Source organism: Arabidopsis thaliana, chromosome 5 (genome assembly GCF_000001735.4).
Source record: "Arabidopsis thaliana chromosome 5, partial sequence".
Taxonomy (NCBI): Eukaryota; Viridiplantae; Streptophyta; class Magnoliopsida; order Brassicales; family Brassicaceae; genus Arabidopsis; species Arabidopsis thaliana.
This window is the reverse complement of record NC_003076.8, coordinates 2,140,165-2,166,851: the sequence shown is the minus strand read 5'-3', so window position 1 is coordinate 2,166,851 and position 26,687 is coordinate 2,140,165. Positions and strand designations below refer to the sequence as shown.

Sequence of the window (26,687 nt, the reverse complement as noted above, 5' to 3'; positions counted from 1 at the left end):
TAGAAGTTCTTGTGAGGTTTCTTGTTTATTCATGTGGAGGCAATTGCCCTTGTATACAAGGCTTGTGAAAGAAGTAAAGAAGATAAGTTTAGGAAGAAGGTGGCCCATGAGGGCCCAATATTCATATCATTAGTGAAAAGCATAGGAATTTCAACTTGTAATATTAAAATCAGTGATAATTGAATAACATTAATCTTTTTAAGATTTCCAAATTAATTCAAATCTTCATTAAGAAATAAGATTTAGGAATACTAAAAAGCTAAATAATTATCTAATTACTTAAAATCAGTAATGAAAATTAATATTATACTCCCATAGTATATTTTCTTCACTATGAATGAAGTTGAGACTTCAATTTTGACAAATTCGGTGTTCTGGAATAACAAAAGAAGTCAAAGAAAGAAAATTAGGGAGATAGAGTAAATTAAAGTTGAGACAAATCAGCTTCATTTTGTTTTTCCCAAATAATAATATACAGATAGATCTTTCGGCCCCGGCGCATTCTCTAGATTTGCTCATCACCACCTCGAAATTTCTGCTCGAAGTTCTCCAAAACAGTTCATTCATCTACATTTACCAGATCATATTCGTATTCAGTCGTCTCTAAATTCTCACTAAATCAATCCTTCCTTTGGATAATTCCGGTGTTTGCGAGGAATCTGATAAAATGATTGGTTAGTTCAGTTAAACTCTACTTCTAAAACTAAATCTGCATTCAAATGTAGTCTCTAGTTCTCGTACTTGAAGTAGACTTGATTCGATTTGATTTACTGATTCGTGGCTTTTGATTTCACAGGTCAATTGGAAATCTGAGAATCCGTGTGACTATTATTGCAGCTGGATCGAGATGGAAGAGTATGTTTCTTTCTTCTTCTTCTTTTGATTTTGTTTTTGGGCTACTGTACAATCTTCTTCGTTTTATTGCTATTGCATTTTGATCGATGTGCTGTTGTATTTTCTTGCGTGTATAGAGAAAATGCTGTCGAGATTCTTCAGAGATATCGCCGGGATAGGCGGAAGCTATTGGATTTTATGTTGGCTGGTAGCTTAATCAAGAAAGTTATAATGCCTCCTGGTGCTGTGACTCTTGACGATGTTGATTTAGATCAAGTTAGTGTTGATTATGTCATTAACTGTGCTAAGAAAGGTACTACTAGCTTCTTTCTTCTTTTGTTTTCGTGATCGTTCTGTTTTTTTTCTTTCAGATTAATAGTGTGTATTGTTTCAATTTAGGTGGAATGCTCGAACTCGCTGAAGCGATTCGGGACTATCATGATCACATTGGATTGCCTTATATGGTGTGTACATGTAACATATTGCTTTCTTAATTGATACTTCTAACTTTTGTTAAGCATTACTAGGAGTTGCTTGCAACAGTTTCTAGGATAATGCCTGTTCATTTCTGGAAAACCTTTTGCTATTAACATATAACGGACTCCTTCTCCATCGACTTATATAAGTCATTTTCTAAATGCTTGAGTCTTATGTATATTTCAGAACAGCGTGGGTACTGCTGATGAATTCTTTTTGGCTACAATTCCTGAATCTTCTGGCTCACCTCCAAAAAGGGCCCCACCGCCTATTCCTGTATTAATTTCCTCATCTTCTCCCATGGTTACAAATCCCGAGTGGTGTGAGTCACCATCTGCGCCACCATTGATGCGATCAGAATCTTTTGATTCACCAAAAGCTCAAGAGCTGACTGTTGATGACATTGATGATTTTGAAGACGATGATGATCTTGATGAAGTTGGTAATTTCAGGATCTCTAGGCGGACTGCAAATGATGCTGCTGATCTTGTGCCAAGACTGCCCTCCTTTGCGACTGGTAATATTTTTGGAAAATGCATATCTTTAAGAAGTAAATTTGATAAAGGAATACTATTGTTACTGTCATTCCATTGAATAACCTCATAAAATTATTCAGATCATACGTGCATTTGTAGACTTGGTAATTTATTATTTATGGACAGGGCATTTTAGTTCGAGAAACTAAAGGAGTACTTGTAAAATTATCATTGCTTATACCATCCAGTAGCCAGAGCTAACTACGACTGGACCATAAGTAGTACACCCACACCTATGAAAAGTCAAGGCCCTGCTGATTTATTAAGAAAGTTGCAATGTATTTCTGTTTCAGGTATTACCGATGATGATCTCCGTGAAACTGCATTTGAAATACTTTTGGCTTGCGCTGGAGCTTCAGGGTATACAGAATATTGTCTTGCTTACTTTTTACTTTCTTTGTTCAGTTGAGGTGTGCTTATAATATTAGTCACATCCTTACTGATATAATTTCTCTTTCATATGTTTTCAACATGTATTTTTTCATCATGTAGAGGTCTCATAGTACCATCAAAAGAGAAAAAGAAGGAGAAAAGCAGGTCTAGGCTGATTAAGAAGCTTGGTCGCAAAAGTGAGAGTGTTTCTCAATCTCAGAGCTCATCAGGATTGGTTTCTCTTTTAGAAATGATGCGGGGCCAAATGGAGGTCACTCCCTCTCTCTTTCTCTCTTACTGTTACTTTTTTATCTCTGTTGTTGAGGCATATATGGTTTGTCAGAGCATGGAATTACATATTTACTACTCTATCTTTTCTTGTAAAGTTGTTCTTATGTAATTACCATGTTAAGATGCCCTCATTTTTGTATGCCAAATGTCTCTGCTTCATTGATTTTTTAGTATGCGCTTGGACATTTTTCGCTTCGTTTGTCAGTTTACTCTTTCCATATGTCAATGTATTGTATTATGTTTTTGGCGCTGTTGCCTGCACTACCATATGATTCTCAGTTAGCCTACTTTATGTGTTTGTTCTGTATACGACAATTAATATTTTCGGCTCATACAGATTTCTGAGGCCATGGACATCAGAACAAGACAAGGGTTGCTTAATGCCCTAGCGGGAAAAGTTGGCAAAAGAATGGACAGCCTCCTGGTGCCTTTAGAATTGCTATGTTGCGTGTCTCGTACCGAGTTCTCTGACAAGAAAGCATACTTACGCTGGCAGAAAAGGCAGGTAAAGACCACCTTTTCACATCTGAGTGTAATATTGAGTACTTTCTTTTAGTATTTGGTCCTATCATCTATTAATGTTTTGGTATTTCAGTTAAACATGTTAGCAGAGGGGCTCATTAACAATCCAGTTGTTGGATTTGGAGAATCAGGTCGTAAGGCAACTGACCTGAAGAGTCTTCTGCTAAGGATTGAAGAATCAGAGGTATTTTTTCCACCTTATTATGTTTATGTGATCTATTATATTGTGTAGACATCAGATATCGGAAGTGGGTATTTTTAGGTCTTTTCTTTAAGGGTGTGGCATAATATCATCCAAAGGTTAAGATGGGTTATTCTTTGTGGAAAAAAATGGCTTAGCGTCTTTTTTTTCTGGCAGTTGTCTCTATTGGCTTTTATCCCATAATAACTGAATTTTCTTACATTTAGTGATTTCATGATATGTTTTTTGACTTCTCTTTTACTTTCCTTTCTATTTATAGTCTCTTCCATCCTCAGCTGGAGAAGTGCAAAGAGCAGAATGTTTAAAATCTCTTAGAGAAGTTGCTATCTCACTTGCTGAGAGACCGGCTCGTGGTGATTTGACGGGTGAAGTCTGCCATTGGGCTGATGGCTATCATTTGAATGTCAGACTATATGAAAAATTGCTTCTCTGTGTCTTTGACATATTGAATGATGGGAAGCTCACAGAGGTCTGTGAATTCTGTCAAAATTTTATTGAATACATTTTCCAGAAGCAATATTCTTGGTCATTTAAAAATCATATTGATTTGAAAGGTTTTTGTTCTTTTTATCAGCTGACACTCTTTGAGCTGCTTAGATTCCTCTGTTTTGTTTTTCCATCATATTATAATTCCCATATACATTACCAGAAAGAAATTCTTGACAAGTTGCCTTACAGTTTATTGTTTCTGTTACTATGAAATGTTCATAAAGTAACCTTTGTTATTTTATTTTAGGAAGTTGAAGAAATTCTTGAGCTTTTGAAGTCAACATGGCGTGTTCTCGGAATTACAGAGACCATCCATTACACATGCTATGCTTGGGTTTTGTTTCGACAGGTAATGATGGATTAGATATTTTCTTTATTGTAACGATATTGATGCTTCAGCTGGGAAGTTTTACGGTAGCTTATGAGTGTGTTGTGTGGTTGCAGTATGTCATTACTAGTGAACGAGGACTTCTGCGACATGCTATTCAGCAGCTGAAGAAGATCCCACTAAAAGAACAACGAGGGCCTCAAGAGCGTTTACACTTGAAAACCTTGAAGTGTAGGGTTGATAATGAAGAGATATCCTTCCTGGAGTCCTTCTTGTCACCTATACGGAGTTGGGCCGATAAGCAGCTGGGCGACTACCATCTGCATTTTGCCGAGGTTTTATCTAAAACAAATGCGTTCAGACACATTAGTTGCTTTCAATTCAATTACAGTAATTCGTATATAGGATTAGCCATCTTCTTTTACTTTGTCTAGTGAGCTGTACTCTTGCTTTATGTGATATTGTGTTTTTTACATCAAATGGACACATTAGTCTCAGTAGTGTCCAGAAAATTGACGCATTGTTTAATATGTCCAACTATTCCATATGTATGTCACACATGAATATATCACACTTAAATTTATATATCATACATAAATCCAAATAAGAGTATGTCCACCTCAGGCTCCCTATATCTATCTTACTTCTAAATACATTTCTATTGCAAGCAATTTCTTTTTCTCTATTTATACCATTGAAGTTAGATATTTTGTTATTTTTATCTACATTTCAGGGTTCACTTGTCATGGAGGATACAGTCACAGTTGCAATGATAACTTGGAGGCTCTTGTTGGAGGAATCTGATCGAGTATGTTACCTGCTTTTTAATGGAGCGATGGTGACATAGTTTCCCCAACATGACTTTTGTACTTGTAACTGAGAATGATTGTCATTTTTCTCTACAGGCGATGCATTCTAACTCTTCAGATCGAGAGCAAATTGAATCCTACGTTTTATCTTCCATCAAGAATACGTTCACAAGGGTAAGTGTTATACCAATCTTCTAGATGTTCGACCAACGATAACATATCAGTTCTTATTTATGCCCATTCTAAGAATTGAGCAAATTCTGATTCCATTGTGAACAATTTGACGCATAATATTATGGAGGGTATAATGGGGCTGATTTTTGCAAATTTACAGATGTCACTTGCCATTGATAGATCAGACAGAAATAATGAGCACCATTTGGCATTGCTTGCTGAGGAGACTAAGAAACTTATGAAAAAGGACTCTACCATCTTTATGCCAATTTTATCTCAGAGGCACCCACAGGCAATTGCGTTTTCTGCATCCCTTATTCACAAGCTTTATGGGAACAAGTTGGTAAGCTTGATGCTAGCGTCCCATCTTATTACTTTTTGGTTACTACATCTCAGTCATTAATGACATCTTGAATTTGTATTTTATTTCAGAAACCTTTTCTTGATGGTGCTGAACACTTGACTGAGGACGCTGTCTCTGTTTTTCCTGCGGCTGATAGCCTTGAGCAATATTTACTGGAGTTAATGACTTCTGTCTGCGGAGAGGATACAAGTGGACCTTACTTCAAAAAATTAATTCCATATGAGGTCAGATGTTTTACTTTGAAATCTAAGACGCATGGGTTAAGCCACCTTATAAACAGGTTCAAATTCAGCGACAATCACGTTGGCTATAATATTTCTCAATAATTTAGGTCGAATCCCTCTCTGGCACATTGGTTTTGAGATGGATCAATTCACAACTGGGGAGAATTTTAAGCTGGGTGGAGCGAGCTTATAAACAAGAGGTGAGATTTGGTGTTCCTTTACTGATCTTTCGAAGAATTGCTTTATCTGTCTTTTGATACAACTTTTTTTTTTCAAACCATAACGCTTCTTAACTTTTCTGTATAGCATTGGGACCCAATATCACCTCAACAGCGGTATGGGAGCTCAATTGTCGAAGTTTTCAGGATTGTAGAAGAGGTAGGGGTCCTATGATCCACTTTTTCTGTATCTTTTTCGTAGTAGCATATGTATATTTTATTGGTTTGGAGCACATGTTTTACTAGATCCTCTGAGTCTCATCAGTTGCTTAAGGCATAGGTTTATCTTTGTTGAGCTTCCTTAGATAGGTTGTTCAATTTGCTGTGACCCTTGTTGAAAATAAAGTTTACTTAGTTCCCAGTTATTCTACATGAGAAAGATTATTAGACTTGAATGAAGCTGTGTCTGTGTCAAAACTGTATTGAACGGAGCTGTGATATCTTTGTTTCTTGTAGAAGCATATTTTGATCTCAGTAAGCAATATGACTCCACAGTCTCCACTTATAAGAGCTTGTCTAATTAAGTCCACAGTCTCCACTTATAAGAGCTTGTCTAATTAGTGTTTTGAATACACTTTGATGCAGACTGTTGATCAATTTTTTGCGCTGAAAGTTCCAATGAGATCCATTGAACTAAGTGCTTTATTTCGTGGCATTGACAATGCATTTCAAGTATATACTAACCATGTCATGGAGAAGCTAGGTATGTACAATCTGACTGAACTCTGCTTCCGAGCTTTGAAGTTCTAAACTCCAACTTATATTTTTATGAGCTTTTATCTTCCGTAACCTGGACATTGTTTTTTGTCTACTGGAAAATTCTGGTATCGGATTTTATCCATTTCAGCTAGCAAGGATGATTTGGTTCCACCTGTACCTGTTCTTACTCGTTACAAGAAGGAAACAGCAATCAAGGTTTTTGTTAAGAAGGAACTATTCGACTCAAAACACCTTGATGAGAGAAGGTCGATTAACATTGATGTTCCTGCAACCGCTATGCTTTGCGTTCAGCTCAATACTTTACATGTAATTCAAGACTCGCTTCCTCAGTTCAAGCATCATTTTTAAGTGTTGCTGCTATTGATAACGTTTTCTTACGCTTTTCACAGTATGCTGTTAGTCAACTGAGCAAGTTAGAAGACAGCATGTGGCTACGCTGGATAGCAAAAAAACCTCGTGAAAAGATTGTCATCAGTATGGAACATCTATGTGCTTATTCAATGCTGAAGTTTATTTCCCAATACAAAAATTCTCATTTATTGTATTTTGTCTTAGCCACATGAATGATACATTCCCATTTTGGCTACATTGATAGGAAAATCTATGGTTGAGAAATCCAAGAGTTTTAACCAGAAGGAATCTTTTGAGGGGAGTAGAAAAGATATCAATGCAGCTCTGGATCGTATTTGCGAGTTTACTGGTGAGATGTCGTATGTTTATATTCTTGAAAAATTCATTATCAAAGGGTTAAATTAATCATGATTCTTTCACACTGCAGGAACCAAGATTATCTTCTGCGATTTAAGGGAGCCATTTATTGAAAATTTGTATAAGCCAAATGTTTCTCAATCAAGATTGGAAGGATTAATCGAAGCCCTAGACACGGTAAGAAGTCTCCCCTTAGACAAGGCAATTTTTAGCTGAGCCAGACATTACAGTTTACATGAAGTCTGAACCGCCACAGTCAAGGTGCTGGTAACATGATTCAGGGTGTCTAAAAACTATGGAACCTAGAAGTCACTGGAGCATGAAATTCCTTGACTATTTTTAGATTTATATGGCGTTTTGGCACCAATGAATATTAGAAAAGGCATTTTTCTCTACATTGATAAATTAAATGTCCAATTACTTTGACCAGGAACTTGGACAGCTATGTAGTGTCATAATGGAGCCATTGAGGGATCGGATAGTCACCAGCCTGCTCCAAGCATCACTTGTATGTAGTTTAATCTCAGTCGGGTTTATTTACATTATAGAAAGCTCTCAAGTGTTTGCCTTTTGATTGATAATATTTCAAATTTACCAGGATGGGTTGCTTCGTGTACTATTAGATGGAGGCGCGTCTCGTGTATTTCATCCAAGCGAGTCAAAGCTGTTAGAAGAAGATGTAGAGGTCTTAAAGGTAACTCTTTCTTAACTGTCATCTTATCTTTATGCCCGCCTGAAATGCCTGTGTCGTTAAAGCTCATATGAGTATGGGTGTTACTAGGAATTCTTTATTTCTGGTGGGGATGGACTTCCGAGAGGAGTGGTTGAAAACCAAGTAGCCAGAGTTCGTCTTGTTGTAAAGTTGCACGGATATGAGGTTAGTATAAAACTGCTCCAGCCTCTTTCATATCATCATTAACCTTTTCTTTACCACCAAATGTTCGGTATTTTGACTCGCATATTAACTACGCAACAGACACGGGAGCTTATTGATGACTTGAGGTCTAGAAGCAGTCTAGAGATGCAGCAAGGAGGAAAAGGCAAACTTGGAGCGGACACCCAAACATTGGTACGAGTGCTTTGCCACAGAAACGATTCAGAGGCATCTCAGTTTCTGAAAAAACAGTACAAAATCCCAAGATCCCACGGGTAATCTATGCGCCGATCTAATCAGATCAGATCATATTTGCGTCTCTTTCTTTCTTTCTTTCTTTCGGTCTTTTCTTTAGTAACAAAATCATTTGTATAATTGATTCTCACAAGTACAGGTTGCAGAGAAATACTACCTGAGGGGTTTTAGGTGTCATTCTTTTGACTTATCTTTGCTTTTTATACAAATGTTTGTAGTTTACGATCAATTTCATCAAACTGGGACCAGATGGGGCTCTGGTCTGGGTTCTGCGGTAAAAGTAGTATGTTGTGACCGGACCAGACCAGCGTGTTCGTAAATTCAGTAAAACTCTTGAATGAAGAAAAATAGACTCTTAAGGTTTTTGGTGTGCGGCTCCTGCCTCCTGCTGACCCCATGATTTAATTAGTAATTATAATAATAAATCAACCTCTCTGATCATAATCTAGTCGGCTTATATTTTACAACTCTTAATAATTCTTAAGCATTCAAATAAGATTAATGATTAATTGACGGTTGAAATCCCATTTATGTTTAATATTTGACCAATGTTTCTTTTATGTATTTTGAGGATTGATGTTAATAGCGTCTATGAGAAACTCATACCGTGACGTGAACCAAGTTCAAACTATTGTGCAAAGAAATCCAAGGATTTGGATATAATACAAGTTGCTATAAATGCATGCGTAGACTATGCTTGATTGCTTTCGTTGTTTCTCTTCTCGTAATCATGAGCGACAACTCCTTTCAACTCATCCACTATTGTTTCTTTGTTATGTCTCATTTACATTCGCTTAGAAACTGAATGACTGTGTTTATAATTTGTAATGATATTGTACAAAACCAAAGTCACTGCTTCTCTTTAGTATCCTAATGCTTTTCAAATGTTACGGGACTTTTATGATTTCAAGATACATTCATTACACACAAACATTACAACACAAAACAGTATAATCATAATCTTGTATACGAGCTACGTGTCTAAAGTCGTCAAATCTTATGCTAAGAATCTCAAATTTTCTGGACCTTCGTTGAAGTATAATAGAGTCATGGTTCACTCTCTTGGTCTGGCAAGCCATAGAGAGCTAAGAGCACGTAACCGCAATGTATAATTGTGTACTGCAAGGAGAGCACGAGCCGATTGTCGGGTTGTTAATAGTCTCACCATCTGTTGATATGTTTGTAGCCTTAAGTTATCAGCCTGCCACAAACAATAAGATGGTTCTATCAACTGACTGCAAAATACTTTTTTCATTTGATGTTAAACAACAAAATTGTAACGTACCTGGCGGATAAATCCTTCAAGGGTACCTAACTTCCCCATCGCCATGGCCATCTGACCCATGTAGCTAGCTACATTCCCTGATGAACTTGAACCGAGAGTCCCACTCGATAAAGTATCAGCGAGTGATTGCTGTAAGTTGTCCATCCCTTGAGACAAAGCATCTTCTGCTTGCTGAGAAGACTGTTGCAAGTTATTTATGTCTAGCGATTGTTGTTCTGTCAAGGGCTCCAACTGACTCGCTATAAGCTGTAGTAGAGAAGTAAAAAGTTTGGAAACTTGCTAGTGAAGAGACCAAATAAACCGAACCTGGTCGTGTGTTTTTTACCTTGAGAAGTTCTGATGAACGGAAACCGCCGAGCCACAAGAAACATCTCTCAGCTGGGGTTTTCCACATCCCTGATAATAAATGGAAGACATCACTCTTAGCTGCGTTGCCTTTTATCCTGTAAAGCTCCTCATAGTGAGCTATTACTCCATCTACAATTATCCGAAGCTCAGAATCAGTCGCGTGAGAATCTATAGCAGAACTCAGCTCCTTCATCTGTCTGTTTTTATCTTCCTGCCATCGTCTGTATTCTACATCAAATGCCATTGCCCCTGTAAAAGAGAAGCATTCATAAAAAATTATCTCACAAGAAAGTGATCAACACCATCAACCAAACTAGTGCTTGCTCTACTTTATAACCAACAAAACTAAAATTTTCAACCACATCATCAATAAATGGTTATGAATTATGATTCAGCTAACTCACCATCTCCAGCGGTAGAATGGGCTTGGTCTCCAGAGCTTGAGATAAAGACACCCTAAGATTAAGAGAAAAATGTTATGTATGCAACAGAGCAAATATCTACACAAATATAGCTGAACAAAGTTAAAACCTGTTGCCGTGCTCTTTGTAGCTCCTGCTCAAGTTGTGTTAGCTTCAATCGACTGTTCTCTAGCTGCTGAACATATGCCTAAAAGTGCAGTAACCAACAAACATCTTAGAGTTTGCAAATAGCTATGCTTGTAAAAAACATAAAAGAATTGAAACTATGAACATAAATCTAAGCATACTTTCTTCCTCAATCTGCTTTTCCTTGCAGCCTCACGGTTTTGAGCGAGCCTACGAAGCGTCTGTTGATTACAACAACAAACAAGAAAAACATAACTGAAAGGCTCAATGACAAAAACCAAACTCTTGCAAAATAGAGATGTTTATATTCACCTTTTGATCCATTTTACTCTTTGAACGGTCACTAGAATCAGAAGCACCGATACCCAAATGCCCTTCATCGAACTGCATAAATACTGTTTTATTTCAAAACTTTGGCCATTTAATGAACATAAAGAAGCAAGACCTAGAAATTTTACAAGCTAACCATTAGGTTATTATGATCAGTGTCTCCATCTGTTGAGACTGATGTTCTTGGACTAGTATCTCCCATTTTTCTTTTTCTTCAAAATCTCTGTTACTAAATCATCAGATAAAAACCGATCCAATCGTGGTACCCTAGATGGAGTAAAGACTGTCAAAAGTAAGATGGTAAACATAAACAAAAGATTAGAGTTATAGAGAAAGAAAACATATTTTTAAGCCAAAAACCAACGCATTAAGTAGAATCAAGAAAGTGGAAACAATGATACGATACATCACCCTATTTATGTCACACTAACATAAAGATCCAAACCACTAAACTTAACACATAGCTGTGAAGCAACCAATGACCTCAAGAACTTTGAGTATTCAAAGCCAGAGAATCAAAGTAAACAATAAGCACGCCTATATGATTTGAAATGAGAACCAACGGACTTCTATAGCGTAAAGCTCTCCGTGAGGTGAAACAGTAACTAATCTGAACATTAGACTGAAGTAGAGCTAAAAGATTCAGAATTTAGCAAACTAGCCCCGGAAACAGAGTAAAAGACACAAAATTCAAGCTTCATAACATCAAATCTCAACCAATTCGTTTAAATAGTGTCCGAAATAATGATTTTGGATCCTTAACACGTACATAAAGCAAAAAGGAAAAAATTCCCTCAAAGGTCAAAATCTTCAATGGAAAAAAACAATCATGAAAGCAGAGGCAGAATAAGAAAACTGAAGAACTAAAACCCCTAAGACTATTGAAGAAGAGACTCACCTGAAAAGAACGGATTCTTTGAGCTTAACCCCAAACAAAAGTTGCTCGGAGAAAAAGCGATTTAGAGAAAGATCCGGAAAATTCCAATCTACAACTGCAAAGACGTGGTCTTTGTCTAAAACCCACAACAGATATAGTATCAATCACCAACAAAGGTTACTACTTTTGTATCTTCCTTCTTTGAGGTATTTTTAGTTGTACGATCTTCTTTTTTTTTATTTTGCCGGTCTCTGAAAAAAAACAGGAATGGAAGACGAAACTCAAGTGATGGTGGACCTCTAGATGCTGAGGGTTAAAAAGTCCTCTGAAAATTGCAACACTCTCTTTTTTCTAAAAACAAAATAATTCTTGGTTTTGACAATGACATGTCCCTTTTTTTATTACAAAAAAATCTATCACACTTACTTTGAATGTAAATTCATTTTCATCATCTCTTGGAAGTTTACATTAGAATCCTCACTAAATAAGATTTAAGACACAAGCGATGAAACTACAAAACTCAAATAGAACATCTTAATATTGTTAAATGATTACAGTACAGAAGTTGCAAGGTTAAAACACCTTTACCACACACAAAAGTAACAAAAAAAAACAAAATTCAATAACCTTTCTAAGATAATCGAAGATGCTATATAAACAACATTGAACTTTTCAAATGCTAAATTAAAAACTGATGACTACAACTAAAACAACATGAATTACCACAACCATGTAGAAGAAACCTACATACAAAGAGTCTTTTGTTTCCCAGAAATTTGCTTATTTGTTGATGGATTTGGTAAGAAGAATCTGACAAGTGTTGATTAATAGTCTCTCCTGGTTTTGTGTCCATATGGATTTTGTACAGCTGACATGTGACCAAAATACAGTTTCACTCTCTGGGTCGAGCAAGCCATAAGGAGCTTAGAGCTCGTAGCCGTGAGAAGTAATCGTGTATTGCAAGTAGAGCACGTGCTGACTGTCTCGTTGTTAATACTCTTATCATCTGTTGCAATGTTTGTAGTCTCAAATTATCAGCCTGCCACCACCAACCAAGAGACGATTATTAACCTATTGATATATATATATACTCTTAACTAAGATATCATCTCAAAACATCACAAGTGTTGTACCTGGCGGATAAATCCTTCGAGTGTACCTAACTTTCCCATTGCCATGGCCATCTGACCCATGTAGCTTGCGACATTCCCTGATGAACTTGAACCAAGAGTCCCGCTCGATAAAGTATCAGCTAGTGACTGTTGTAAGCTCTCCATCCCTTGAGACAAAGCATCTTCAGCCTGCTGCGATGTCTGTTGCAGGTTATTTATGCCCATCAACTGTCTCTCTGTCATTGGCTCCAACTGATTCGCCAGAAGCTGTTTCAACACATTTTTCCCTATGACCATTCTTTTTATGTTCTATGTAGAAACAGATGCAATCGGTGAAGACAAAGTGAAATTTGACCTCACCTTTAGAAGTTCGGATGAACGAAATCCACCGAGCCACAAGAAACATCTCTCAGCTGGTGTTTTCCACATGCCAGATAGCAAGTGAAAGACATCATTCTTAGCTGCATTGCTCTTTATCCTGAAAAGCTCCTCATAGTGAGCCATCACACCATCGACTATTATTCGAAGCTCAGAATCACCTGCATGCGCATTCAGAGCAGACCTCAGCTCGTTCATTTGCTTGTTCTTTTCTTCCAACCACCGTGAATGTTCAGCATCAAACGCCAAAGCACCTGAATTAAAAAATTTATACATGATCAAAACAAACCCATGAGATTCGTCATCTTGTAAATCTAAATCTACACCAGTGCTAATTAGAATAACAGTTTTTGCTATCAGAACCATGTCAGTCTGCCACTGACTCTGATAACCCAGTGTATTGTAATGGGATGAGATATGATGTACTAATTGATCAGTCTACACCAAGTCAACAGGAAGTTGATATATGAACTTAACTTATACACAAATTAGAAGCCAAAAAATAAACATAATTAAAACTAATGGAGAATAAGCAACCAACCATTTCCACCAGTAGAATGGGCCTGGTCTCCTGTGCCTGAAATGAAGACGCCCTAGAAACAAGAAATTTACCGTTAGGTATACAGAATAACAAAATAAAAATCAATAGAAATAAGAAACAAATTTGAACCTGCTGTCTTGCTCTTTGCAGCTCCTGCTCAAGCTGGGTTAGTTTCAAGCGGCTGTTCTCTAGCTGCTGAACATAAGCCTATGGAGGGAGCAATTAAAAGGAATTAACGTAGTACCAAATAGCTATGCTTCTAGCGATGCACCAATTTAAAAAGAAAAGAAAAAGTAAAAAAAGATAAAACCAATGGAAGGTAATATACCTTCTTCCTCAATCTGCTTTTCCTTGCTGCCTCACGGTTTTGAGCAAGCCTACGAAGAGTCTATGGATCAAAATATAAGGAAACAAAAAGAGATTATAAATTGGCTGAATAAAAACAGTGATCTTATCTACAGAGATGGACATGTCACCTTTTGATCCATCTTTCCCTTCGATCGGTCACTCGAATCAGAAGCAGCAGTATTCACTAGTGCTCCCTCCGACTGCATTAAAATTAACACCAGAATTTTTGTTTGGTCCATAAAAAATCACACTATTTTGAAGAATATAAGTGATAAAATCTAGCCAGATTATGAGCTAACCCCAAGATCAGGATGATCTGTGTCGTCATCTGTTGAGACATCAGTTCTCGGACTGGTATCAGCCATATTACTTTCTCACCACTTTTCTGTACTAACACTTGATAACAAAGACAATATCCACTTGTGGCCTCTCTTTTAGTAACAACTTCTTGAAATTTCTCTTGTGTGCACAGACTGCCAGGATTCGGAAGGAAATTAAGAAAAAGAAAAAAAGACAGAAAGAACAAAATTAGGTGATAGAATATAAAAGAAAGATCAACACCTACCAATACGAATCAATAGGAAATGAATCAGGAACAAATGTTGGTCACCCGGAGCATTGGCTGCGCTGAATGAGCACAAAAAAAAACAGCATTACATACCATCTCTTTTGCTAACATAGTTTTCAATTATGTCCTATAAAGTCAAGAAAAAGGTTCTCTAGTTTGTTTCAGTTAAACAAGCCAGCTAAAGAATGCTAAAGAGTCCTTTACTTATTCAAAGTGTCCTAAGGGAAATTCTGCTGACTACCATAAGTCACAAAGTCAAATATATAAGAACAATCTGTTTGTAGCTAACAGACTGACAAAAATAGCCCATCAAAAACACAACCTTTAAAGCAATTCATCAAACCCAATCAGACATGTAGCTTGCACAATCTACAAAGTCTGAGAAACTCATTCAGACCTTAAGCTTAGCTCGCGGATCAAAGTCAAAATCAGTGAGACTTAAGGTGTTGGCACAGTCGAAAATGCCTGAGTTTGAAAAATTAGGTACAGTCACACTCACACACATCATTTCAATTCAGTTTGAATGACACTAAAGTAGCTTCAGTAGCTGAATCTCTTAGTTTTGCAACTCTAGCTAGAACAAAAACTATTCAGTATTCACATCCGAGTTGACTCAATTCCTTACTCAGTATTCATATCCGAGTAAAGTAAAAAAAAAAAGCTAAACTCTAAATCTAGAACCAGTGAGAATTCGGCATGAAGCTGCAGCTATGATTTCAAACCAAGAAACTACCACCGAAACAGAATTCAAGAGATTAACATTTAATTCGATGATTTTGGTAGCTCAAAATTAAGAACAAAATCACCAATTAAAAAAAAAAAAAAGCTGAACTCTTTAAGCTTGAGAAAGTCAACTAGGTTTAACTTCAAAAGCAAAAAGACAGAGTTAACAAGTAGCTTCTTAGGACTGTGAAGGAGAAAACTCCCAGAAAAAAAACAAAGGAAGAAAAACCCTAGAAAAAAAGGTTGGCTTGATGAAGAAACTGACCTGGAAAAACGAAATCTTGAAGGTGCACAAGTAAAGGGCTTGATTCGAAATCGGATTGAAACAAAGAAACAGAGAGAGACACGATCCGAAATTCCAATCTCCGAGACGTCGTTTTGTCTACAAATCTACCAGTTCCCCATAGACCCTCGACCAAAATTTAACGGGAAATTTCAAACTAAACCCTATACTCTTTATTTTTACCATTAACCAACCCTACTATCTTATAATTGCAAAACCCACCCCGTATTTTCAACACCTGAAATTCAATTCACTCTCACTCTCACTCTCACTCTCACTCTCACTCTCTCACTACTTCACTCATTCAGCAGATCCTCTTCATTCTCTATTCTTAACTCATTAATGGCTACCAGATTCAAGCACCAGTTTTCAATCTCACTAGCCTTGACATTCTTCTTCTTCTTCACCAAGACCTTCTCTTTCACAGAGAACGAGGAACTTGGTAACCTTCTCAGATTCAAAGCCTCCTTTGATGATCCAAAAGGCTCTCTTTCAGGTTGGTTTAACACTTCTTCTTCGCACCATTGTAACTGGACTGGTATCACATGTACTAGAGCTCCTACTCTTTACGTCTCTTCCATTAACCTTCAAAGTTTGAATCTTTCTGGTGAAATCTCTGACTCCATTTGTGACCTCCCTTACCTCACTCACCTTGACCTCTCCTTGAACTTCTTCAATCAGCCTATCCCACTTCAGTTGTCTCGTTGTGTTACTTTAGAGACTCTTAATCTCAGCTCTAATCTCATCTGGGGCACAATCCCTGATCAGATTTCTGAGTTTAGTTCCTTGAAAGTTATTGACTTTAGCAGTAACCATGTCGAAGGTATGATTCCAGAAGATTTAGGGTTATTGTTTAATCTCCAAGTTCTCAACTTGGGAAGTAATTTGCTCACTGGTATCGTCCCTCCTGCTATTGGGAAGCTAAGTGAGCTTGTTGTTCTTGATTTGTCTGAAAACAGCTATTTGGTTAGTGAGATTCCTTCTTTTCTTGGGAAGCTAGACAAGCTTGAACAGCTTCTGTTGCATAGGTCAGGGTTCCATGGAGAGATTCCTACTTCGTTTGTTGGTTTGACAAGTTTGAGAACCTTGGATCTGAGTTTGAACAACCTGAGTGGTGAGATTCCTCGATCATTAGGCCCTTCTCTCAAGAACTTAGTGTCTCTTGATGTCTCACAGAATAAGTTATCTGGCTCTTTCCCTAGTGGCATTTGCAGTGGTAAAAGGCTTATTAACCTTTCTCTCCACTCGAATTTCTTTGAAGGGTCATTGCCTAACTCCATTGGTGAATGCCTTAGTCTGGAGAGGCTTCAAGTGCAGAACAATGGATTTTCTGGTGAGTTTCCAGTTGTGTTGTGGAAATTACCCAGGATTAAGATTATTAGAGCGGATAATAATCGGTTCACAGGTCAAGTGCCAGAGTCTGTGTCTTTGGCTTCTGCATTGGAGCAAGTTGAGATAGTCAACAATTCCTTTTCTGGTGAAATCCCACATGGTCTTGGATTGGTTAAGAGCTTGTATAAGTTTTCTGCTTCACAAAACCGGTTTAGTGGAGAGTTACCGCCGAATTTTTGCGACTCACCTGTCCTTAGTATTGTAAACATCTCTCACAATAGGCTCTTAGGAAAGATCCCAGAACTGAAAAACTGCAAGAAGCTTGTCTCTTTGTCTCTAGCAGGCAATGCATTCACCGGAGAAATCCCGCCATCACTTGCTGATTTACATGTTCTGACCTATCTTGATCTATCTGATAATAGTCTTACTGGTTTGATCCCTCAAGGCTTACAGAACCTAAAGCTTGCTCTTTTTAACGTGTCATTCAATGGATTATCAGGTGAGGTACCTCACTCTCTGGTCTCCGGGTTACCAGCTTCCTTTCTGCAAGGAAATCCTGAGCTTTGTGGACCCGGTTTACCCAATTCTTGCTCCTCTGATCGGTCTAACTTCCATAAAAAAGGTGGTAAAGCGTTGGTGTTATCTTTGATATGTTTAGCACTTGCTATTGCCACTTTCCTTGCGGTGTTATATCGTTATTCTCGAAAGAAAGTGCAATTCAAGAGTACTTGGCGCTCGGAGTTTTATTATCCCTTCAAGTTAACTGAGCATGAGTTGATGAAAGTGGTGAATGAAAGTTGTCCTTCCGGAAGTGAAGTATACGTTCTCAGTTTATCTAGTGGGGAGTTATTAGCTGTGAAGAAGCTTGTGAATTCTAAGAATATATCCTCGAAATCTCTGAAAGCTCAAGTGAGAACCATAGCAAAGATACGGCATAAGAACATTACTCGAATTCTTGGGTTTTGCTTCAAAGACGAGATGATCTTCTTGATCTATGAATTCACACAAAATGGTAGCTTACATGATATGCTATCGAGAGCTGGCGACCAACTGCCGTGGAGTATTAGGTTGAAGATAGCACTAGGTGTTGCTCAAGCATTGGCTTACATTAGCAAAGACTATGTGCCACACTTACTCCATAGGAACCTAAAATCAGCAAACATTTTCTTGGACAAAGATTTCGAACCCAAGCTCTCTGATTTTGCTCTTGACCATATCGTTGGAGAAACTGCTTTTCAGTCTCTGGTACATGCAAACACCAACTCCTGCTATACTGCACCAGGTAAATATCTAGGACGACTGAGTTTTTCTGTACATGCAAACCTTTAGTGAAATTTTTTTCCTTGATGTGATTCAGAAAACCATTACAGCAAGAAAGCAACAGAAGATATGGATGTTTACAGTTTTGGTGTTGTATTACTAGAACTTGTAACGGGACAAAGCGCAGAGAAAGCAGAAGAAGGCTCTTCTGGGGAGTCCCTTGACATAGTGAAGCAGGTCAGGAGGAAGATAAACCTGACAGATGGAGCTGCACAAGTTCTTGACCAAAAGATCTTGTCCGATTCTTGCCAATCAGACATGCGAAAGACCTTAGACATTGCTCTAGATTGCACCGCCGTTGCTGCAGAGAAACGACCTTCACTGGTTAAAGTTATTAAACTGCTTGAGGGTATTAGTTCTTCTGTCTCACCAGTTTCCGCATAAACAATAAACCAAGAGAGACCGTTTCTTAGCACTGGTTTGAACTCAAAAATCAAGCTTTTATGGAAATGGTCCAAGAGCAAGATGGTATGTTTTGTTTGTGTAACATTAGAGTATGTAGTAATGTACATTGGTCATTTGATCTTCAAGGATAATAAGAATTGGACTTTTAATGTACTTCCCGATAAGTTTGGAATTTCCGCAGGCACTTTCTGGTAATTTAAGCCAGGTTTAGGCTTCTCCAAGGAGTCTGTATCTTTCATTAGTCTCAGAAAGATTGAGGTTATCCTTCGCTACAGCCCCTTTGATGACGTTGTAGTATGGAGGAGATCTTGGTGTTTCTACCTTCTCGTTGCTGCTGTATCCATTTTTGTGTGTCATAGAAAGCTTAAGTTTGACACTGAACTCTGCAACAATGTCTGTCAAGTGGCTACAAGAAGGAGGAGAATATGAAACCGGATTGACTTGCCGAGGAAAGCCTCTAGCTGTATCTCTAGATAAGCTTCTATTCTCAAGTATGCTCTGGAAACACAAAAACAACATAGGTTTAGGCTTTTAGCAAGACAACTTTTCTTTGTACCCAGTCAATAAAGCACAGAACATAAGTAGATCAACCTGAGCGTTGAGTTCCTCAAGCACAGTTCCTGGAACAGGATACGGGCAGAATTCATCGGGGGTGAAATTGCATACTATCCTTTTTATCAAACTCAGGCCAATTGATGGGCAGACCTGTGGAAACCCAAAAAAGTAAACAAGAAGCTAGATGAAGAAACCAAGCAATATAAGAGATCACAGCTTTGTAGGGTTGATAAGCAGTTCTAAATCATGAAGCATACATACCTCATCTCTGGTGGAACTGTCCACAAACATTTCTTTTGGAAGCATAAGGAGATCACTCAGTTCATTGAGCAAGTGGAAAGGTTTAAATGTCTCATCTCCTCTCTGCATTTTTTGCTCAACATCAATCCCAAAGATGTCTGTAAGCAATCTCGACCAGTAACTAACCTGTATGAACGTTTATATTAGCTTTATGACTTGTGACTCATATCTAGCTAGAAAAAAGGACATCAAATGGTTAACGTGAATACCGTGTTTTTCAGTTTTACTCCAGATTCAAAGCTCAAAACCCCTGCTGGAATTGGCAGAACTCTTGAGTCAGCAATGGGATCAGAGGCAGAGTCAGTCGGTATGTGATGAGCCGACTCACGGAGAATAGCATTGAACATAGCCACATCAAGTCTTACAATGCATTGCTCCATAACCTAATTAGACAGAACATGTCATTTTCAGTCCAGAAGAGAAACCAACATTCCACCAGAAGAAGGAAAGGAAAAAAAGTGTACCATTCTGGTCAACACATGCAAACAACCACATTGACGCCTTGTTGCCTGAACAGGACATAGCCGTTGAAGAGCCTCCTCAAAAGCTTCTTTCCATAGGTTAACAGAAAAGCTCTCTTGTAACCGGTCACATGTTGCTGGTTCTGAAAAATTACCGATCATTTCACCCATCGTCGAGTCTACTCCTTGAGGTATCATATGAACCATCATTACCTAACAGAAGGAGTGGAAATCTAAAGCCATTTAACATCTGCAGAACATGTTATTTCAGCTTGCATTGAACATAGTTACCTGTGACCAGATAGATTCAACTGCTTGGGTGAAAAAACATGATTCAACTCTTCTTAATGCCGCTATCAGAGTTCTCACATCACCCCAATCTTCTTTAAGAGAATTTAATCCATTTAGCTTTGAGCTACCAAAATCCAGTGAAATGATCTCTCGCAACATGACAGTGTTGGACAACCAGTAAGTTAACCTGAGCCAAAGATAAGACAAGCAAATAATAAGATTCACCAGAACCTATAGGAACAACATATGTACAAGAAGAAGAAACATTTCTTTTGATTACCTCGATACATCACTTCCACAGGATTTCAGCAACAAGGACAGACCAGACACAATGTTTTTGGTTACTGAGATTATCTTGTTTTCACTCTGATTTTTTCTAGCAAGTGCATAGAGTCTAGAAAGATTTCTTGCAGGTTTATGCAACTTGTGTGATGAGCTCCCATGTTCTGGAAATACAGAGTATAGTGACATCTCAAGAGCAGCCACTTCTCTCAACTCTTCTTCAAGTTTCTCGATTCGAGCTTCCATGGTCTCAATCTTTTGAGCTAAGACTTTCTCCACATCACTCCTTTTCTTCTCCTTGTACACAAGTGTTTCATTATCACTCTCATTGTTATGAACGCTATTCAAAGCATCTTCAAACTCATCATCTTCTTTCCCCTCCTCAAAAGGCGTTGAATCAACTGGTGAAGCAGAAGAGAAAGCCTTGTTGTTTTCAGAGCTTCTATAAGAGGAGAAATCAGACAAAGCTTTTGCCTGACTCTTACTCGATCTTACTGTCTTTCTAGCAGTACTGTGGAAGGTATTGGATCGAGATCTAACCGAATCAGCAATATTAGTACGTCCTTTAGATGTTAAAGGTCTATCCTGAGAGCTTTTACTTTTGGAAACCATTGATGGTCTTTCTGATTTCTTCTCTTCAGGGGAAAACAGTTCACATTGAGACCAAGAAACAGACCCATTGTTTGTCTCAGTGTCTGATTCATCACCATTACCTTCTTCTTCTTCACAACCCACTAGATTGCCATCAGTTCTTGATTTCTCATTAGCATCATCCATGTAATGCACATTCACATTCTCATAGACTTCAGAAGACTCTGATCCAGTAGTTGAATCAGTTACAGCGACTGAAGAAGGCTCAGAAGCTGTTGTTGCATCTAAAACTCTAGAAACCAGCTGAGCCGCATTCAACGGTTTCACACCAGATCCTTTACTACTACTACTACGCGGCTTCTGATCTTTCTTACCTGAACTGGTACTGGTCCTTGGCTGCGAGTGAATCGAAGTTCTTGGCCTCTCGAATCTTTTCATCTCCAAAGAAATTCACAAGAGAGACTAACAGACAATGAAGTTGAAATTCTCAAGATCCTCAAAATCACATTCTGCAGAAGAATGCAAGAAGCTTTATTGTCTTAGTCAATCAAAGAGAAGAAAAAAAAGTCAGATAAGATAAGTAAGGCTGAGAGATTCATGATGATTATAATCTTGAGAAGCAAGCAAGAGAACATGAGCACAAGTTTGCTCACACTTTACGGACATTATTAGCTTGGTCATAACTCGTGACAGCAACGGATGTTTCCTCACAGACAAACAAACATTTCATTCATTCATCAGATCCCACTATTCATTCATATACTACTTATTAAAATATAATTAAATCAACTTGCAAACAATATTTTTTTTTTGGCCGCTTACCACGACACATGGGGGCATTAACAGCATATGAGCACGTCTTTGTGTCTTACTATTACTTAATTATAATACACACAAAAACGACTCTGTTGATCGGTTTCTAATGAAATGATGAGATTGATGAAGCTAACAACGAGGATGTATAAATGAAAATCGGAGGAATATGTGAGTGATGATGCAATATTACAATGAATGTTACCTGAAACAAAGAAACTGGTGCGAGATCCAAGTTTGGTGAGCAGAGAATTAAGAGAAAAAATGAGAGGATTTTGAGGGAATAACAGTTATGGTTTTGTGAGTGTGACTCGATCAGGTTTAAAAGAGGATTACGTCTTTTTCGATCTCTCTGGATCGGTCGGTGATTAGTTTAATCAAAATTAGGATGATTCGGTTACACCTACAGGTCGTGATCTTCCCAATAAGACGTTTTACCACATTTTTTGGCCTCGTTTCCTTATTTTATATCCGTTAATTTATATATTTCCAAATTAATATTTTTGGTTGTGTATTATCCACAAGACAAACAAAAAATGACACGAATAAAAGATGAAGAATAGTCAATGGTAGAACAAAAACTATAAATACAGAGAAATATGTGAAGTTGAATGATTACCTTGTATAAATGATACAACTAGATTTTATATTATTTTACTGAATGGTAGTCTTGGTTTAAACTTTAAAAGTGAAAAATAAATTATAGAGATAATAACATTTACATATTACTAAAAACAATATTTCCTTATTAACAAACAAAAAAAAGAATGAATGTGTTATATGCATAAAAAAAAAAAAATCACATGAATGTGTGTAGCTATCTACAAAGGAAAGAAGAAAATGGTTATACATGTGGGATCTCTAGAGTGTGTGATATTCCATGAATTACAAAGTTGGAAGAAGAGAACATATCTGGATCTACAATCTCAACTCCAGAAATCATGAAATCTCCTCCAGACGAATTAACATTTCTTCTCGTGATTGTAAGATCTTGGTAAGGATCCAATGTCTTCACTGTGGCTTTATCAGACATTGAAGCAAAATCTTTGTATGTAAGCCGTTGAACAAGAATGTGATGTCTCACAACTTCATACAAAAACGGAGAAGCAGATGACAATGAGACCAGATTCGGTGTAGCTAGAATCGTTACACCGGTCAAGTTCTTGTGATGATTATGATCGTTCACAATCCTGTTGAGAACAGAGTGCAATCCAATTGCAAATGGCACAAACCCATTTGAACTTAGAAGCTGAACAATCCGAGTCCAGTCTATGCTAACTGGAACTTCTTCGTTGTTACTGGTTTTGTTTGTTGTATCAGATTGACATAAAGGTGTGTGGATAAGATGATCACTGTGAGGTTGCAGAGGAGAGAATGGTCCAATAACTCCGTGAATGACCAATGAATCTCCAAGAAACATGTCGGGGTGTGTGATACGGACATGATTGACTTCAGCTGTTCTTGATTCTTGATTAACAGTGGATATTTGGACACTCTTGTGGTGGAGAAGCGTTGGGAGACAGGTTCCTTGAGGCTTCTTGAGAAGGTCATCCATCGAAAGCATAAGAGGGAGTGTGTGATAGTGAAGAAGCTGCTTGAGAAACAAAGGATGAAGCGATGACGTGTTGAAGAAGGAAGCATCTTCGATGGCAAAGAGGGTTGTGTTGGGAGAAGAAGAGAGGAAGATCTCAGGGGAGATGTGGAGAAGAGTGGCTATTGCTTTGAAATTAGATTGCCGTAGAGTGTTTGAGGCGTTTAAAGAGAGAGAAGGCGAAGAGGAAGAAAAAGCAATGGGTATTGTGGGTTCGGAATCCGGAGGTGAACGTAGAGTGGTGGAGATGGCCATGAAAGCTAAAGCAATGGAGAGGATGAAGTAGACGAAGCAATCTGATGAACAACAACCCATCGCTTCAAAAGATAAACCCTAACTGTTTCTTGGAGAAGAAGATAGGTCGTCAAAGATATGTTTTCTTGGAGAAAATTTGGATTAGCAAATAGAGTTTTTCTATTTCACCGTTTGGGTTCAGTCTCGTCCTGTAAATAATAGGTCAACTTCATTTTTTTTATGGAGAGCATCAAAATTTTGAGAAGATAATTCCTCAATTTATAAAGCAATAATCGAAATATTTACTGATTTTTGAAATTGATGCAATTTTGAAATTGATGCAATTTTGAAAGAAAATAAACATTCTTGTTCCATCACAAATACTACTAGAAGACAACTCTGCTTTAAGACCTCTACTTTCCTCTAGACTTCTTGGATGGTTTTCTTTTGCTTTCAATCCTTCTCTGGGCAGCTTCAAATTCTTCTTCAGTGGGCTCTGCTTCCGCATCACCACCATACCTAGAGATAAGTGATGAAAACATCGAGTCCACCTTCCCTTTCCTCTCCTCTTGTCGTTTCGCAATCATCAAGCAAAGATCTGTCTCTGAATCCTTTGCTGCTGACCTACAAGTATATACAAATTGAAGCAAGGTGGTCACAACAAGGTTAAGTTTGATTGGTGGAAATAATTAAGAAACGAAGGCAGAGATTTTACTTCTTCTTCTTCCTCTTCCTCAATGGACTGGTGGGCGGTTTCGTTTCTGAAATTTTATTTGCCCATTTCTCATATGCCTTGCTTGACTTCACTTCTCCTGAAAAGGAAATCACACTTGATAATCAGCAACTCTCCCAAGTTTACATAGATTTCAGATCAGGATCACCAAACTGGAATAAAAAAATTAGAATGCATATTTAGGTGGAATATGAACCATCAAACACACAGCTAAAGGGATATGGTACATTTTACACTCATCCTCTAACTGGAGAAGGCACAATATCAAATTCTATTGCGTTATCAAAATTCATAGATGTACAAATAGAAGGCAAGCTCATCTTATAACGTCAAGGATTCCATAGATGAGAAGATAATCTTGTAAGACGTATATACTAAATACAGAAAGATAAATTACCTGCTGCAATGGCCTCATCAAGCATGTCTTTGAAACGGTGTGAATCAAGCTTGGGGTCCGAGCAAAGCATTGAGCAGAATAGCCTGGGAAGAAAATATATATATAAATCAACTCACAACCTCAACAATATCGAAAAGAAAGGATGATGAATTACCTGTTCATTTTACCCTTAAACTTGTTGAAAAGCTCAAGCAAGTCTTTCTTCTCTGACTCAGATCCCCTGTAGTTTGCCTCAAACTCTTCAATATCAGCTTCGTTGACCTATATATAAGCAGCAACACAAAAAAAAAAAGTTAGTGTAAGCAGCAGAAGCAGATGTGTAAAAGGTATCACTAGTGAAAGTTTCTGCTACCTTCTTATACATGTCCCGGAAGAAATCCCGCAAATTCTCAAACGCATCTCCAGGAATATCCTAACGAGCATGGAAAAACACCTCAGGTTTAAGAAAATCTCATAATACTAATGAGGAAGTTAAGTGCTTTCTTCACTCGATCAAACTGAACAAACACAACAAAAACAGAGACTCACAGCATCATCAATTGAGCCAGTTTGATCATAGACTGCCCTTTTCTCTTCATCACCAAGAATTGATATCACTTTTTGCAGCTGCTGGAACTTGTCTTTAGCTTCCTGTAACAAAACAATAGTAGAATCTTCATGTAAATGAATCCAAAAAATATCTCAAGTAAAAGAGTGTGTATTTAACCTTATCATCCTGATTTTTATCAGGGTGAAGCTTCAATGCCAACTTATGGTATGCTTTTCTTATTTCCTGTGAAGTGGCTCTTCTTTCAACTCCAAGAACCTTTGAGTAAAGTGACAGAGAGATATTAGTTAGTTTCTATTGATTTCTGTCTTTTTAGCTAATCGAATCATCCTGATACCAAAATCCTAATCAAATATAAGATCACTGATCAAAACCTATGATTAGTGTTTAATCTACATAAAAATTTATATATCAAAACACCAAATTTTATGAAAGTAGACAAATTCCAAACTATTTTCTAGAATCATGATAAACCAAACCCAGAAAACAAGCTTAAATTGAAATCCCTAATAAAACCCTAAGTACGCGAGAGAAAGAGCAGCGATCGGAAAGAGAAATCCGAAAATACCTCGTAAAGACTTGTCTCAGAGGATGGGCCAGCATTATCCATCTCAATCTCATCTTCTTCGGTTGTCGAAGCCCTAGATTTCTTTTTCCTACCCATCTCTCTGAACCCTAATTAATTCGATAATATGGAATAACTGGGCTCTGTTGATTGGAGTCGGCGACTTAAAATGCTTCACAGAAGAAGATTATCTGGGCGCCAATATTTCCGTGTTCCCCGCCATTGTAGGTTTATGGATTCCTTTCAGAGACTTTTTTGCTTGTAATCCTTATTTATTCGATTTTTACATTTATAAAAAATAAAATAATATTATATTAATAACATATTATTATGAGGCCTAGTTATTATCTTTTTGATGAAAAATGTAATGTTTTATTATATGATTTTCAATAAATTCTAACACATAATTGAACATAATGCATAATTTAACAATTTTAAGTCAAGGTCACTATCATCAAAGAATCATGTATTTTTAGATCCTTCATGGCAACAAGACAAGTTTTTATAGTATTTTCAAACAAACATAAAGCTT

At 37.5% G+C, this 26,687-nt stretch overlaps 7 protein-coding genes across 15 annotated transcripts; 2 read left to right on the top strand and 5 right to left on the bottom strand.

Moving 5' to 3' along the window:
• The first annotated feature begins 340 nt into the window (after window positions 1–340).
• AT5G06970 (plant/protein (DUF810)) lies at window positions 341–8,882 on the top strand. The gene is made up of 27 exons (NM_120779.3): window positions 341–674; window positions 797–855; window positions 972–1,147; window positions 1,234–1,298; window positions 1,498–1,828; window positions 2,141–2,207; window positions 2,340–2,490; window positions 2,848–3,015; window positions 3,106–3,216; window positions 3,494–3,703; window positions 3,971–4,072; window positions 4,168–4,386; window positions 4,785–4,859; window positions 4,957–5,034; window positions 5,195–5,377; window positions 5,467–5,622; window positions 5,730–5,822; window positions 5,929–6,000; window positions 6,426–6,543; window positions 6,688–6,866; window positions 6,950–7,034; window positions 7,156–7,260; window positions 7,339–7,445; window positions 7,699–7,776; window positions 7,867–7,962; window positions 8,050–8,145; window positions 8,245–8,882. Exons 2-27 carry the CDS (start codon window positions 848–850, stop codon window positions 8,419–8,421), a joined length of 3,306 nt encoding a protein of 1,101 aa, NP_196314.2. The 5' UTR covers window positions 341–674; window positions 797–847; the 3' UTR covers window positions 8,422–8,882.
• Window positions 8,883–9,132: 250 nt separating this feature from the next.
• OBF5 (OCS-element binding factor 5) lies at window positions 9,133–12,106 on the bottom strand. 3 transcript variants are annotated; one of them, NM_120778.4, is made up of 9 exons: window positions 11,807–12,106; window positions 11,045–11,191; window positions 10,891–10,962; window positions 10,740–10,799; window positions 10,562–10,639; window positions 10,435–10,486; window positions 10,008–10,279; window positions 9,683–9,928; window positions 9,133–9,598 (listed from the first exon to the last, which is right to left on the bottom strand). In NM_120778.4, exons 2-9 carry the CDS (start codon window positions 11,108–11,110, stop codon window positions 9,452–9,454), a joined length of 993 nt encoding a protein of 330 aa, NP_196313.1. In that variant the 5' UTR covers window positions 11,111–11,191; window positions 11,807–12,106; the 3' UTR covers window positions 9,133–9,451. The 3 variants fall into 3 exon arrangements, with proteins under 3 accessions (NP_196313.1, NP_974745.1, NP_001332658.1); NM_203016.2 differs by having other exon boundaries at window positions 11,045–11,175; NM_001342914.1 differs by having other exon boundaries at window positions 9,142–9,598; window positions 10,891–10,973; window positions 11,807–12,104.
• Window positions 12,107–12,265: 159 nt separating this feature from the next.
• AHBP-1B (bZIP transcription factor family protein) lies at window positions 12,266–16,012 on the bottom strand. Of its 5 annotated transcripts, none has more exons than NM_120777.3 (10): window positions 15,721–16,012; window positions 14,730–14,791; window positions 14,464–14,637; window positions 14,293–14,364; window positions 14,145–14,204; window positions 13,946–14,023; window positions 13,817–13,868; window positions 13,258–13,529; window positions 12,919–13,164; window positions 12,266–12,824 (listed from the first exon to the last, which is right to left on the bottom strand). In NM_120777.3, exons 3-10 carry the CDS (start codon window positions 14,527–14,529, stop codon window positions 12,678–12,680), a joined length of 993 nt encoding a protein of 330 aa, NP_196312.1. In that variant the 5' UTR covers window positions 14,530–14,637; window positions 14,730–14,791; window positions 15,721–16,012; the 3' UTR covers window positions 12,266–12,677. The 5 variants fall into 5 exon arrangements, with proteins under 5 accessions (NP_196312.1, NP_001031845.1, NP_001331392.1 ...); NM_001036768.2 differs by having other exon boundaries at window positions 12,292–12,824; window positions 14,730–14,786; window positions 15,717–15,815; NM_001342913.1 differs by lacking the exon at window positions 15,721–16,012 and adding an exon at window positions 15,055–15,543 and having other exon boundaries at window positions 12,299–12,824.
• Window positions 16,013–16,080: 68 nt separating this feature from the next.
• Window positions 16,081–18,964, top strand: AT5G06940 (Leucine-rich repeat receptor-like protein kinase family protein; the record flags this gene model as incomplete). Its single annotated transcript, NM_120776.2, has 2 exons — window positions 16,081–18,352; window positions 18,428–18,964. The coding sequence occupies 2 exons, from the start codon at window positions 16,081–16,083 to the stop codon at window positions 18,772–18,774; spliced, it is 2,619 nt and encodes an 872-aa protein (NP_196311.1). The 3' UTR covers window positions 18,775–18,964.
• On the bottom strand, window positions 18,502–22,327 carry AT5G06930 (nucleolar-like protein). Of its 3 annotated transcripts, none has more exons than NM_001342912.1 (8): window positions 22,294–22,327; window positions 20,683–21,784; window positions 20,403–20,589; window positions 20,115–20,324; window positions 19,860–20,033; window positions 19,612–19,776; window positions 19,387–19,500; window positions 18,502–19,293 (listed from the first exon to the last, which is right to left on the bottom strand). In NM_001342912.1, the coding sequence occupies exons 2-8, from the start codon at window positions 21,711–21,713 to the stop codon at window positions 19,003–19,005; spliced, it is 2,172 nt and encodes a 723-aa protein (NP_001331473.1). In that variant the 5' UTR covers window positions 21,714–21,784; window positions 22,294–22,327; the 3' UTR covers window positions 18,502–19,002. The 3 variants fall into 3 exon arrangements, with proteins under 3 accessions (NP_001331473.1, NP_196310.2, NP_001318495.1); NM_001342911.1 differs by having other exon boundaries at window positions 18,813–19,293; window positions 21,929–22,306; NM_120775.4 differs by lacking the exon at window positions 22,294–22,327 and having other exon boundaries at window positions 20,683–21,853.
• A 605-nt stretch (window positions 22,328–22,932) lies between these two features.
• FLA21 (FASCICLIN-like arabinogalactan protein 21 precursor) lies at window positions 22,933–23,994 on the bottom strand (the record flags this gene model as incomplete). The annotated part of the gene is made up of 1 exon (NM_120774.1): window positions 22,933–23,994. One exon carries the CDS (start codon window positions 23,992–23,994, stop codon window positions 22,933–22,935), a length of 1,062 nt encoding a protein of 353 aa, NP_196309.1.
• Window positions 23,995–24,172: 178 nt separating this feature from the next.
• On the bottom strand, window positions 24,173–26,452 carry ATJ6 (J-domain protein 6). The gene is made up of 8 exons (NM_120773.4): window positions 26,159–26,452; window positions 25,750–25,848; window positions 25,572–25,673; window positions 25,396–25,455; window positions 25,198–25,304; window positions 25,044–25,126; window positions 24,629–24,725; window positions 24,173–24,537 (listed from the first exon to the last, which is right to left on the bottom strand). The coding sequence occupies exons 1-8, from the start codon at window positions 26,252–26,254 to the stop codon at window positions 24,327–24,329; spliced, it is 855 nt and encodes a 284-aa protein (NP_196308.1). The 5' UTR covers window positions 26,255–26,452; the 3' UTR covers window positions 24,173–24,326.
• Between the last annotated feature and the right edge of the window lie 235 nt (window positions 26,453–26,687).

What these genes read in the sequence shown, in the direction of transcription:
- AT5G06970 (NM_120779.3), top strand. An exon ending in TGATGCGGGGCCAAATGGAG is followed by an intron (nt 2,491 to 2,847) that starts GTCACTCCCTCT and finishes CGGCTCATACAG; the next exon opens with ATTTCTGAGGCCATGGACAT. An exon ending in GCCTGCTCCAAGCATCACTT is followed by an intron (nt 7,777 to 7,866) that starts GTATGTAGTTTA and finishes CAAATTTACCAG; the next exon opens with GATGGGTTGCTTCGTGTACT.
- OBF5 (NM_120778.4), bottom strand. Translation starts at nt 11,110, where the DNA reads ATGGGAGATACTAGTCCAAGAACATCAGTCTCAACAGATGGAGACACT. An exon ending in CTGATCATAATAACCTAATG is followed by an intron (nt 10,963 to 11,044) that starts GTTAGCTTGTAA and finishes GTATTTATGCAG; the next exon opens with TTCGATGAAGGGCATTTGGG. An exon ending in TTGAAGGATTTATCCGCCAG is followed by an intron (nt 9,599 to 9,682) that starts GTACGTTACAAT and finishes TGTTTGTGGCAG; the next exon opens with GCTGATAACTTAAGGCTACA.
- AHBP-1B (NM_120777.3), bottom strand. Translation starts at nt 14,529, where the DNA reads ATGGCTGATACCAGTCCGAGAACTGATGTCTCAACAGATGACGACACA. An exon ending in AAAGCAGATTGAGGAAGAAG is followed by an intron (nt 14,024 to 14,144) that starts GTATATTACCTT and finishes CTCCCTCCATAG; the next exon opens with GCTTATGTTCAGCAGCTAGA. An exon ending in TCGAAGGATTTATCCGCCAG is followed by an intron (nt 12,825 to 12,918) that starts GTACAACACTTG and finishes TGGTGGTGGCAG; the next exon opens with GCTGATAATTTGAGACTACA.
- AT5G06930 (NM_001342912.1), bottom strand. Translation starts at nt 21,713, where the DNA reads ATGAAAAGATTCGAGAGGCCAAGAACTTCGATTCACTCGCAGCCAAGG. An exon ending in GAGTAAAACTGAAAAACACG is followed by an intron (nt 19,777 to 19,859) that starts GTATTCACGTTA and finishes ACGTTCATACAG; the next exon opens with GTTAGTTACTGGTCGAGATT. An exon ending in ACAGTTCCACCAGAGATGAG is followed by an intron (nt 19,501 to 19,611) that starts GTATGTATGCTT and finishes GGGTTTCCACAG; the next exon opens with GTCTGCCCATCAATTGGCCT.
- ATJ6 (NM_120773.4), bottom strand. Translation starts at nt 26,254, where the DNA reads ATGGGTAGGAAAAAGAAATCTAGGGCTTCGACAACCGAAGAAGATGAG. An exon ending in ATAAAAATCAGGATGATAAG is followed by an intron (nt 25,674 to 25,749) that starts GTTAAATACACA and finishes GTTTTGTTACAG; the next exon opens with GAAGCTAAAGACAAGTTCCA. An exon ending in TGATGAGGCCATTGCAGCAG is followed by an intron (nt 24,726 to 25,043) that starts GTAATTTATCTT and finishes TTTCCTTTTCAG; the next exon opens with GAGAAGTGAAGTCAAGCAAG.